This window comes from Rhinolophus sinicus, chromosome 4, assembly GCF_057876585.1.
Source record: "Rhinolophus sinicus isolate RSI-liver-muscle chromosome 4, RSI-T2T, whole genome shotgun sequence".
NCBI lineage: Eukaryota > Metazoa > Chordata > Mammalia > Chiroptera > Rhinolophidae > Rhinolophus > Rhinolophus sinicus.
Window position 1 is genome coordinate 46,590,667 of NC_142504.1, and position 13,269 is coordinate 46,603,935.

Here is a 13,269-nt window from a genome sequence, read left to right on the forward strand (position 1 = left end):
TTTACAAATCAATGTCACCACAGTAAGTTTAATAACAATTTAAGAAGAGTTCATTCCTTAGCTTTTGTAAAGCCTTTTATGTTTACTGAGTTTTAATATGAAGTCCAATACCTTTCCTTCAGCAGTTTAAATCTGAGTCAGACCTAGATGCTCTTTTAGACTATCGTCTCAGGTTGGGTTTCTTGAAAGCAGACTCTGAGATGGAAATTAAAGTGCAACAAATTTACTAGGGAGGCGTTTTGGGACCAATCCCATGCAATGGAAGGAAGTCCAACTTCCATGAGAGTAGTTGGACTCAGTTTGAACACCCCCAAGAGGGACCTCTGAAGCTGGGATGGTCCTCAGAATTGTCTCAAGTTCAGGTAAGGGGAGCTGGACCTTTATATCCCCAATCATTAGATGCAGTTTGCAAACTGGCCCAGGAAGGAGTATGATGTTGGGCCGAAATGGTTTTCTTCATTTGAGACAATTCCTTAAGAGGGCTGGCAGCTGAAGGCTGTCTGCCAGCAGTACTCCCAAATAAGCCCTTGACAGTTACAAAGCGGATTCTGGATCATAAATCACAGCATCCACTACAGTTGTATTTATTGATTCTTTCTACACATTTATTGACCACCTACTTTGTGCCAGATTTTCAGGCACCAATGATACAAAATTGAGTAAGAGATGATACTATTCTGAGAGAACTTACAGTCTAGTGGAAGGATTGAATGTCATCTTCCTTATTTATAATGAGTACAGCAGAGAGAAGGGGAAGGGAAAATTTGATCCAGTTGCCATTGTAGAAAAGTTTCCATGTTGTTCAACCCTCACGCTGGTTTCGCCCTCACTCTGATTTTTCAGTGGCAGTAAGTATATAAAAGAAAAGAAAGAAACCCTCCTCATTTCTTAGTCACTCATTAGTGCCTATCTACTTTTTAAAATCACCCTTCAGATAAGCCCATTTCTTGTCTTCCCCTTCCATACCACTCTGTTTCCATCCTTGTTCTAAGGGATATAAGCATGCTACTAGAGTTCGGAGTTTGGGATTTGGAGATGGTCTGGATATAGAAGAGCAGGCTGTGCTCTAGCCCTGCATGCTAGTATGTGAGAAGATTAGAGTCATGCTGATGAAAGCAAGTCCCTATGTCCTAGCTACTGGGATTTTAGCAGGGAGAGCTATATCCCAAGGATCATTCCAAGCTGCAACTCTGAATATATAATCTAGTGAATTCTTTGTTATAAATGGTGATGGTTATATAACACAAATCAGGTATACAGTTTGGCTATATTTGAACAAACTAGCTTGGGAATCTTAAAACACATTTTTATGGAAAAATATGTTGCTACTTCTAAATAGCTGACTTGCAGACAATAAACTTGGAGAATACATACATTCTAAGACCTGCCTGTTCAAGATTTATTTAGTTTGGCTTCTTTTTTCTTAAGGCTTAAACTGATTTTCAGGTAGATTTTTAAAAATCCAGCATACAGATGTTGTACAAAGCCAGTTATACCACAGATATGACAGTCACTGTCTTTTGATAGATTTATCAGATACATGAGTTTGGAGCCCTGGTGTCAGAGGTGGATGGATGGTTGTTTGAAAGCAAATGTGTTGAATACCTAAGTGAGCCAGCCCCTTTCACCTAAGGGACAATTGGATGTTTACACATAAAACAAAATTTAGAAATCTAATTGTTTGCTCTCAATTAAAAGTTAATTAGTGGAAAAGCAAGGATTTGATCCAAGTTCCTTGATTTTCTAGGAAATATTTTTAAACAGAGTACAACAAATTTGTGTACATAGCCATGGTGAACTTCTTGATTGCAACAGAAATTCCAGCATTGCTTTGAGGGCTTCCTGCCTTGCTCTAGGGATGTTTCCTCTAGGCAGACAGCACTGCAACACGGATACACTGCTTCAGCTGTGTTCTGTGTTGTGAATTCCAGTTTCAAGGGTCCTGTGTTATGCCTATGACACCTGGCACAACATGTGGATGTTCAGGTTCAGCTTAGCTTCATGGAGGCATTCAGGGACTCCGTTCATTCCATTAAAGAGATGCTGTCTTTAGTCTGTGGCTTCTAAGGCTTCCGTGAAAGGGAGAGCATGAAATGTATTTGTTTGTGTTTTCTATTCCTATGCCCTGATGGCAAACTAATACTTAATTAGTGCTAAGTACTGAGAGGATGGTCAGTAGTGAGGAAGGGGATAATGAAAGGAGTAATATGGTTTTTTCTGGCCTTGCAAAGTGACCCCTATATGTATATCGTCTCCTGACTGTTTTAGAGAGAAACAAAAGCTTCCTTGAAATGGTTTGCTGGGGTTGGTTTTATTTACAACATAATTTAAACAAATTGATTAGGTTTAATATGTAAGAATACTCATGATATTTATTGTAGTGTTTTATATCTAACTTATTTGGAATAAGTGATTAATGAATAGAACCACATTTTAAATATTTAGCTTCCCTATATAATTTAGAGTCTTATTTCAGGTTTTTTGGGAAACATACCTTGATAAATGAATTGCTGAGTATTAGTTCTCTCATTTTCTTAGTACTTCAGAAGTCCTTTGTTCCCCAAAGACAGCAATATGTACATGCTTAAACTCTTTCTTCAATAACTACTTTGGATTTTAGGAACTTTCATAGAAGTGTAGTTACATTAACTATACAAACACAGTTGATACCTTTGATAGCACTGAGAATTTCATAAAGAAATGTCACAGTTTGCTTTAAGAAGGTTGTGTAGTCACTAGTGAATTTATAAATCTGCTTGTGAATTTAGAAAGTCAGAAATAATATAAAATTTTAGAAGAAAGAAGGTTTTATTGGGAAAATGCTTTGTTCAAATTCTGGTATTCTTAAGTCCATTGTAAAGTTTTGGTTTGATTATCATTTTGACATGATAATGTTATGTTAATGTTGAATCTGGACATAAGACATTTTTAAATGAAATAATAGAAAGGAATTACAGCTTCCTTTGTTGTACAGAGGGCATAGATTTTTTTTTTCCCCCCGGGATTTAGACATGTGATACTAAATGCAGTGTTTGGACTTGGCTCAGCTCCGTGGAGGGACTTGGCTCCTTCTATAAAGGTGGTGCCATCTTCAGTGTGTGGCTTCCAAGCTTCCACAAAAGGAAGAGAGATCGTAGAGGATCATGCATGAAGTTTCAGAAACCAAGCCTAGAACTGCATACATTGCTTCTGCCATATATTTTAGCTAGTAATAGGATATTTTCAAGTGACTTTGTCTAATTATAAGAGGCTGAGATACAGAGTTTAGCAGTGTTCTAAGGAAGGAGAAAAGCACACAGATATTAGTGGGCACTGATAGTCTTTGTCATGCGAGTATCTTATAATTGCTCTTTCTCAAACTTCTGTGAGTTCCTCATTTTTCCACCTTCTTTGTATTCTCCAGGATTTCATCCATATTTCATTGTTCTTTCCCTTCTTTCTTTTTCTTGGGCATCTTACACACATTTGTGTCTTAACTACCCTTGTATTCTAAGTTCAAGATTTTTTTTGGGGGGGTACCCTTGTATTCTAATGATTCACTTCTATAACTCTAGCCCTGACTTCCAACTTATACATCCATCAGCTTGGTAGACGTAGCCATTTGGATCATTACAGGGATCTCAAACTCAATATTTCTAACTTCTTTCACCTACTTTTCTAGGTCCCCCCAACTCCATCCGTACTGTGTTCCTCCATTTTTATTTCCATTTGCAATTTCTGATAATTACCATGTATCTGACTCCAAAACTGTAAATCTAGAAGTAATACAGGCATACCTCAGAGATATTGCAGGTTTGTTTCCAAACCACCATCGTAAAGTTAGTATCACAATAAAGTGAGTTATAATCTTTTTGCTAGTAGAGGGTCTTCCTTCAGTTTGTAGTAAATAATATATATATATATACATATACATATATATACATATATATATATACATATATATATATATATATATATATATATATGTATATATATATAACCTGTGAAGCACAATAAAGCAAAGCACAATAAAATGAGGTGTAACTGTACTAACTTCCTCTCTCTTACCTCCCACATCTAATCAGTCACCAGGGTTAGGTCAGTTTTGTCACCTAAATATTTCTTCAATTTATCCCATCTCTCTTTCTAATTTCTACTGTTCTATTTCAGATTCTTGCCATCTCTTGCCTCAACTCAATAACTTTGCTTCCAGTCTTGCCTTCTTCAAATCTATGCTCCTCTCTAAAGCTATGGTTGTTTATTAGAAATGAACATCGAACATGGTATTCTCTTCCTCAAACCTTTTCTTGTTACCTCAGTGATCTGGCTAATTTACCACTTCCCTCTTCTGACCCTGTGCTTTGTCTTCCAGAATTACATAATCTGTTACTTTTTCCTTTATACATTCTTATCTGTTTTATACTTCTGAGTCCTTGATCAGAGCCTTTGATACTACTGATTATTGTTTGTAGTCTTCCTAAAATGCTTCTCTCAGCTTTCTTTATCTCATTGAGTTTTAGTAATCTTTCATAACTCAGCTAAAGCATCCTCTTTTCATCTCTGGCCTTCCACTGACCCGTAAATTCTTGCTTAGTTATAAACTCCTCAAGAGCAAAGATTGTGTTTTAGTCATCTCTATATTCTCAGCGTTTAGCACTGTGGCTTGCAAGTAGCAAGTTCCTCCCTTCTTGCCCCTCTTTCCCCCACAAAAAAAACAAAAACAAAACACACACAAAAGGATTTAATCTTTAAAGATATTTGATTTCTCTGTTTGGATTGTGAGAGTATGTGTGCTGTTTTTACCATAATCACATTTCTTTTAGTGAAGAAAAATAAACTAATATTTATCTTTAAATCGATATCTTATTTTTCCCTCTGAGCATGCTAGAATTAAGAGTTGCTAGCTAAGTAAAACTATATATTTTCTCAAACACTGGGGTTTGTGGAAAAGTTGTGTAACTTGAGAGTAGATTAAGCACACATAGTTATTATAGACTATGTGGCCTCTGCTTTATTGGAAAGACGGCTTTTACAAAGATCAACTCCTCTCAAATAGTGGATTTCTTTATTGTTTTCAGTGATTGGAGATGAAATCGGTAAAACCAAAATATAGAAAATTGTGTTAGTAATGCCCGTTTGGTTGATATTTCCTTTTAAATATTCTACAAAGTATTTTGAAGTAAGAGGTCCATTTTGTATATCCTAATGACTGGGATATTCCTGTTTAGGTAGACACTTTCTAAAAATGTTAGTATGATTTGGAAATATGTTTTTTGTTTATTGCTTTACAAATCCTTTAGCATTGACAAATATTTTGAAATATTCCTAATATTTACAAATATTTCTTATTTTCATAGTTTTCTTGTTCTATCATGCTTTCACTGTACTCAACTCTAACATTTAAGAGAGACACAGTCTGAGACTCTATAGGTCCCATTATAATATGAAGTAGTCCTCATTCTTTAATGAATTTAAATCTTCTATTTTATGGCTCTAAAAACCATTACTTCCTTGAGATTGCTTTACTTTCATCATGAACACCAATGATATGCTCTTTAAGAAAGACCATATTTTCATTAAAAAATAATAAGTTTTTACTTCATTCACAAAGACTAGAATAAGATAATAAAGTTCCTTTGCCTTACCGAGTGGGTGACCAGACTCACTAGCGAAATGACTGACTGTGAAACTATGTCATAATTCCTTACTAATAGCTAAAATCACAAATGTTAGGGGTCTGCTTCATCTTGCTTTTGAAGTGTTCATGAAGTGGAAGCAATGAAGAGAATTCTGAGTGGAAGCATCCTCTGTCTCACACTAGGTTAATTGTCCTAAAGCATGGTTTTCGTGTATTGTTATCCATCTTGAAATTCTTCACTGACTCCTTCAGTGTAGGATAATGTCAGTAGACTAGCACTCCATGGTTCTGCTACAGATTGTTTTTTCCAAACTAAATTTGAACATTTGTTCAAAAAATAATAGTGTTTACTATTACGTACTGGGCATTGTGCTAAGCCCTCAAAATATAAAGCTAAATAAGACGGGATCCCTGTTCTCATAGACTTGCCTAACTGATCTGTGTGATTTAAACAGGACATGTATAGGTCTGCCTTTTTATCTTTGTTCCTGTCATTCTTTCTCCCAGAAAATCCTTCTATCTCAGCATATTCAAGTTTTACTCAATGTTTCAACTCTGGTGATATCTCCAATATGACTGTTCTTCCTGTGCATATCAGGTCATTTTAGTCTCTTTCCTCTGAGTGACTGTGGCACCTAATTCATACTGTTAACTTACAATGTTAATGTATAATTATTAATAAATATTAATTTTTAACTTTTCATGTGTGCATCTCCCCAGATAACTTATAAGTTTTGGGATGACTGGTCTGTCCTCTGTCCCCTCCCTCCCTCCCCCAATAATTCATGTCCCTCCCATATGCAAAGTACACTCCCTTCCAAAGATCCCAAAAGTCTTATCCCATTATACATCACCTCAGAGTTCAGAATCTCTACATCAAAATCAGATCCAGTGTAGACGAGGCTCCTCAGGTGTAGTTGCTTAAGTAGAACTCCTCAAGTCCAGGCGTACCTCACTTTGTTGTGCTCCACAAGTGTTGCATGTTTTGTAAATATAAGGCAAGCCCTCTATCAGCAAAAAGATTACAACTCGCTTTATTGCAATATTCACTTTATTGTGGTGGTCAGGAACTGGACGTGGGGTATCTCCGAAGTGTGCCTGTGCAGTTCCTCTGAACCTGAAGATGTGTGAACTAAAGAGGTATTATCTAGCTGCCACCCTAACCCACACTCAGACCACCTACGCACCCATCATGCAATGGTGAAACAAGCATGAGATAATTGCTATAGACTTTCCAGTTAAGGGGGAAAAGGAGAGGCACAAAAGAGTCGTTGGTTCATAGTGATTTTTCAATTCTGGTGGGCAAATGTGGAGGTTCCTTGATTAGAGCTCAAGGCCTGGGAATAATTCCTTAAGGTTCTGAGCTTCGCACTCTGAGCTCTTGGTTCCTCCCTCTGAGTCATCCTTCCTTTTTCATCAAATGCAGCATGCGTTTGCAGCTGCGTAGTTTTTTCAGTCTGCTTCTTGTCGTAGAATTTTGTGGGACCAGTGGTCTCTTTTCACTTTGTACTGTCACTACCCCTTTCAGTCTAACTTAGCAGTGTGTTTGCTGATGTAATTCTTTATAAAATTTTGTCAGCCTCCTGTGAATCACATTGGGGTTTATTCCAATGGATAAAAGCCACACCCAGGAATCTTGAAAATATGGGCTTCTGCAGATCTATTGAGGTACAATGCCTCCCAACTTTCTAGGGGTCCTATTGTTTGATTGAGAAGATCTGTGAGACATACCTTAACCTTTTTAAAGGACTTTTTGTATAACTGATTAAAATGTACTATGAGATGTGACCCTTGATCTTTCTGTGGTCTTAACGAAAGGTTTACAGTTACCTCCTCAGTTCCATTGTTAGGCCATGTTCTGGCAGTGCCCTGAATTATAAGACCGCATCTTATATATTAATTTTAGCTCCAAAAGACACATTAGAGCTGATTGTCCTGCTAGGTCTTATTTTCTGGGAAACATGGTACTTAACAAGGCTCCTCCTTCCTCCAATTTACAAAACCTTTTTTCTTCACTTCCTTTTAAGCCCTCATGGAAAGCATACTAATGGTCTGTTCAAGGCAATTTAAGCCATTTCTAACATGCTCAGAATCCTTCCAACCTCTGCCTACTGCCAAGTTCCAAAGCTACTCCCACATTTTCAGGTATTTATTATCGCAGCATCCCACTTCCAGCTTTCAAAACCTATGCCAGTTAACTCTTCCTGTGTAACAAATTACCCCCAAAACTTAGCAGGTGAAAACAACAAATATTTATTGTCTTACAGTTTGGGTGGGTCAGGAATCTGGGTGCAGCTTAACTGGATCCTTTGTCTCAAGATTCCTCTTGAGGCTGTAATTAAGGTGTCTGCTGGGACTGTGGGCTCATTTGAAGGTTCAACAAAGGGAGAATCTGCTTCCTAGCTCACCTGCGTGGTTGTTGGCAGGATTCAGTTCCGATCCTGCTGGGTGGAGGCCTCTTTGAGTTCTTTGCTAATAGGCCTGTCATAGGGCAGGTGACATGTCTAGCTGGTTTCCATCAAAGCAAAAGAGGGCCAGCAGGAAGCCAGAATCCTTTTGTAACTTAATCTTGAAAGTAACATCCACCACTTTTGCCCTATTTTCTTTGTTAAAAGCAAATCATTAGGTCCAGTCTACACATGGGGGGAGGAAATTATACAAGGACTGAGAGGCAGGGATCATTGGAAGCCATCTTAGCAGCTATATGACCTTTGGCCACTATTTGCATGTGATGGTGAATCTGCATTTACTGGGTTTGAAAATTAGAAGACAAAGTCGAGAACACACCAATGGAATAATATTTACATAACACATGTAACAGTTTCTTTACAACCTTGTAACTTACTGAGACTTGAAAATAATTTTATGAGCTTAACTTCCCACAAACCAAGTTTTGTTCCTACACAAATGTACCTGTTGCTCATATACTTACCTGAAGTATGATGGAATATACATCTTTTAGAAAGATTGTTGCAATCGAAGCACATCTGACTATTGGACAAAGAATCACATGCCTTTTGGGTTTATTCCAGGTACTAGTTAGTACATGTTGGTATTTATAAGATGAATGAAGTGAAATAAGTGAGTTCACTTACCACAGATTAATTTTGAGATAAAAATAATAGTAATTAACTGTTTTCCCTATGGATTATTTTAGTATTACTGGTTCAAAACTTGGCCTTGTGTGGTCTGGTAAGTACAGTGATATTTGGGTTGAAAATGCATAGTCAATGTATTTAAGTAATTTTTTCACTTTTGGATTTTAGAACTATCATTTTTCTTCTGTTTCCCAGAATGTATGGTGATATGTTGTATAGTTATGCTATAAAAGCTTAAGGTGGAGTGGAGGACAAGAGTTTGTATAGATGCCTAAAGCTATTTATGTCAGAATTGCCACTAAATTTCTGATTGATGTGTGATACTGAGAAAAATTACCAACAACAATAACAATGTTATTAAATAACATTGTAGATATCCAGCCATGTTTTAGGATAACATATAACACAGTTCCTTTCTAGATTATCCCATGTACATAAAATTGTATTTTTCTCTCTTTTGCAGGTACTATAACATTACAAAGCAAGATGGGTAACATCACAGTAGGTATGTGCTAACATGCTACTTGATAAATTTCTTTTTTAACTCTGTAGCTCTAAGTTAATTTGGACTTTTATGAAAATAAAATTCAAAATTCAAACTAGTATTTACATAATAAAGCAATAAAATTAGTGGGATTTTTTGTTTTGTTTTTTTAACCATGGGATGAGAAAGAACTGTGGAGACTTGGGTGTGTTTTTATACTGGCTTTTGAGTGATATATAAAACAAATTTGTAAATTTGACTCATGACTTACTTAGTTTCTGTCAATTGTAGTAAAGCTGCTATGGCCATTCTTAGACAAGTCATTTTATGGACATATGGATACAGGGATATACATACATACATATATATATGTATATTTCTGTGATAACTACCACACTTTTCCCCAGAGTTCCATTTTACACTCCTTCCTATAATGTATGAAAATTCTGGTTTCTCCATATCCCCACCAACCATTATTACATGCAGTCTTTTTAATTTTACCCATTCTGGTATATGTGAATAGTAGTATAGCTCTGGTATTAATTTACATTTCCCTGATGACTGATGGCATTTGGCACTTTTTTATATGCTTATTGGTCATTAGTATATCTTTCTTTGTGAAGTTTTGTTCAGATCTTTTACCCATTTATTTTTCAATTAAATTATTTGTCTTTTTATTATTGAGTTGTAGAAGTTCTTTATATATATATTCTTGGAACCAATCCTTTGTCAAATATTATTTTTCTGTTTTTTTCAGTTTATTTTCTTAATGTTGAACAATCAGGGTGAATGAAAAATTAGAATTGCCTTCAGACAATTTTTTTCGTTTCTATAAGCAGAATTTTATACCTAACTGTATGTTACTCAGGCTTTAGAAATAGAGCTGATTTCAGTAAATTGGTAAATCTTTTTGTCTTAAATAGAATGAAATTTTATATTTTGTTTTTTAGTGGGAAAAGCTCATTTCCTCAACACAAAAGTTTTGCTCTAGGCGTTGGCAGACTTTGTAAAGTAGAGCCAGATAGTAAATATTTTTGGCATCGTGAGCCACACAGTCTATCTGAACTATGCAACTCTTGTCATTTTAACATAAAAGCATCCATTGACAGTACACAGACAAATGGATATGTCTGTGTTCCAATAAAACTTTATTAATAAAAGCAAGAAGTGTCTGTAGTTTGCCAACCCTTCTGTAGAGCCTAAAAACCATTGTTGTTATGAATTTGCAGAACTATTGGGTTTGATGCCTTAATCCCAAAAGTGAAAAATGGGTAATATTTCTTTGAAATTTCTTGATTTGTTGGTTTGTGTTTTCCTTAAAACAAAAGATTCTTTTAAGAAAGTTGAAAGCAGTTCTTAACAAATCATGACAACCTAATTAAAGTCTACTGAGTAACTTGGATTTTGAGGAATTGAGATTAATAGAAGAAAACAGTTACAAAGAAACAAAAAGTGATTGTAGGAACCTGAGCGGGAACTTTGTTAGGATAGCAGAAGCTTCAAAATATTGGAATGGGTGTTGAGAAAAGATTATATATTATCCAATTGGAATATTAAAAGACTTGAGATGATTTAGGTATTATCCTGTCTGACTTCAGGAAAATATACTAAGTGTTCTATCCATGATTCCTTTATTAAGAAGATGTATAATTATGGTCCATTATTTCTAGTTTAGCTAATACAATTGATCAGCCTCTTAAATAATCTCATCAATCATTTGGATTTTGTATATACATTCTAACCTACCTCCCAAAACCCTGTCTTCCTAATTTCTATAATATAGATCTCTCTCAGGAACTGAAGAGCTATAAAAAATTTGATTATCAAAACGATGATTTTCCTTGGGCTCATATTTTTAAAAATATAACTTTCTTCTGGAACACCAGGTCATATTCCATTTAAAATGAGTCAACAGGAGGAGATCCAAGATGGTAGAGTAGATAAACACTGTGGCTGCTTCCTTTCATGAACAAATTAAAATTAAAACTAAATTATAGAACAGTCAATCTGAAGAACCATCTGACGTCTGAGTGAACAGAAGTTTTATAACTAAGGATATAAAGAAGAAGCCACGTTGAGTCTGGTAGAGGGGCAGAGATGTGAAGCTAGCTAACCCAAAATCTTCCTGTGACAGTTGAGAACTGGGAGAGATATATCAGCTGCAAAGATTCCCCTCCAGAGGAGCAAGGGACCCCAGCCCCATAATGGCCTGCCCAGCCCAGAGTACTGGTGCCAGGAAGAAGAGCCCCCACAATATCTGGCTGTGAAAAACAGTGGGGATTCCCACCATCCGTGTGAGATAGAAGGTGGCAGGAAACCCAGGCGTCCTCTTAAAGGTCCCGTGCACACTCACTCGCAGGCACTCACCCTGTGTTCCAACGTAGGGACGGTGAGTTCAGGGGGTATCGGAGACATACGGGAGGCAGACTGAGTTGTGTGGCTGCAGGAGGAGGGCTGGAGGACAATTAGCATTTTCCCTGTGAGGAATCTTCTTCCCATGCAGCTGACAGGCAGGCGCCATCATTCCTATGATGAGCCTGTTCCCTAAACTTATGGCCAAATATGAATCTCATTGGTCTGGTGAGCTTTGCAGCTCTGCCCTGATGACTCACTGGGACCCCACTCCATTCAACTCCCCCAACACGAGAGGTACTCATGAGTGGCCAGCCCCACCTGCATTGCACTGTTTCTTGGAAAACTATCAGAATCTGACAGACCCCAGGCTGGTGGCAACTGCCTTTGGTGTGCTCTGAGACTTTTGCTGAGTAGCTTCAGGCTCAGCACTGGCACCAAACCAAAATTTATATTAACCTGGTGACCACAACTCTTCCCACTGTAGTGACTCCCTGAGACCTTGCCTACCTCACAAGGCTCTATCAGTGGCTGAAACTTAAGGGAGCTGGCAGGTGGCAGCAGGCCTCAGGGTGTCCTGGCATTTTATGAAGCTACCCCAGGCACAGTACTGGTAGTAGACATCCTCAGTTTGCAGCGTGGCCTCTCCCACATGCCTCCAGGGTTAGCACAGGCAGTGAACAACTGGAGATTGCTTTGTAGCTCTTACCAGGTAGTCCCTGGTCAGTTCCAGGCAGTAGATGACCTTGGCCTGCACCGGAGCCCCTGCCGAGAGGCCCCAGAACCAACATACTTGGAGGTTGGCTTCAGACCACAACAGAGTGCCAGAAGCAGCACCCACAAAGGGTGGTCTCAACGCGCACCAGAATCCACTGAGGAGAATCCCACTCGGTGGGGTAAGCACAGCAGCCCATAAGCTGTAGATGTAGCCAAACCTCACAACCAGTCAGCCTGAGGATCAATCCCACCTACTGACATGCCAATAGCAACCAAGGCTCACCTGTGACAGGCAGGCACGCACAACCCACACAAGGGACATTCCTGGAGCACCTGGTGCAGGTGACCAGGTGACTGCCACCTGGAGACTGCCACTGAGCCCCACAGGGGCTACTACATAAGGCCTACTACATAAAGCCACCTTGCCAAGACTGGAGGACCTAGCAGATCTACCTAATACATAGAAATAGAGAGGCAGCCAAAATGAGGAAACAGAAATACATCCCAAATGAAAGAATGGGAGAAAACTCCAGAAAAAGAACTAAACAAAATAGAGGCAAGCAACCTACCAGATATAGAGTTCAAAACAATTTTTATAAGCATTGTGACGGGCCAGCCGCCACGAGTCGATCAGTACCTGAATGGGGGAGTGGGAATGAAATAAAAGACACACACAAATGCTAATGCGGCCGGTCTTCAGTCATGCTGAAGCCCTGAGTTTATTATCTCTAACCAATATATACAATTTGAGTACGTGCAGTTAAACGAAGAAGATATGCATTATCTCAGTGAAAGTAAATCTTTCCAGCTTCAACCTTACTTTGACATAGAAGCTACAAGGTCACTGAAACTCACAAAAGTAAATATTTCAAGGCGACAGAATCTACTAATTGTCTAGAAAGCCCTTAGTTTTCTGTGTCTGGGAACTGGCCGTTTTCACCACATTCCTCAGCAGCCGTTAGGCGCTTTTCAGATAAGGCAGAGACAATGTTATGGGGGCA

The 13,269-nt window shown here is 38.0% G+C and overlaps 1 protein-coding gene across 2 annotated transcripts in view; it reads left to right on the forward strand.

The window, feature by feature from the left end:
- Positions 1–13,269, forward strand: part of FAM185A (family with sequence similarity 185 member A) — a 71,903-nt gene that overhangs the window by 17,759 nt on the left and 40,875 nt on the right. For both annotated transcript variants that reach the window (XM_019744547.3, XM_019744548.3), the window contains exon 5: positions 9,179–9,220. In XM_019744547.3, the coding sequence (XP_019600106.2) occupies positions 9,179–9,220 (42 nt within the window). The remainder of the gene's footprint in view (positions 1–9,178; positions 9,221–13,269) is intronic.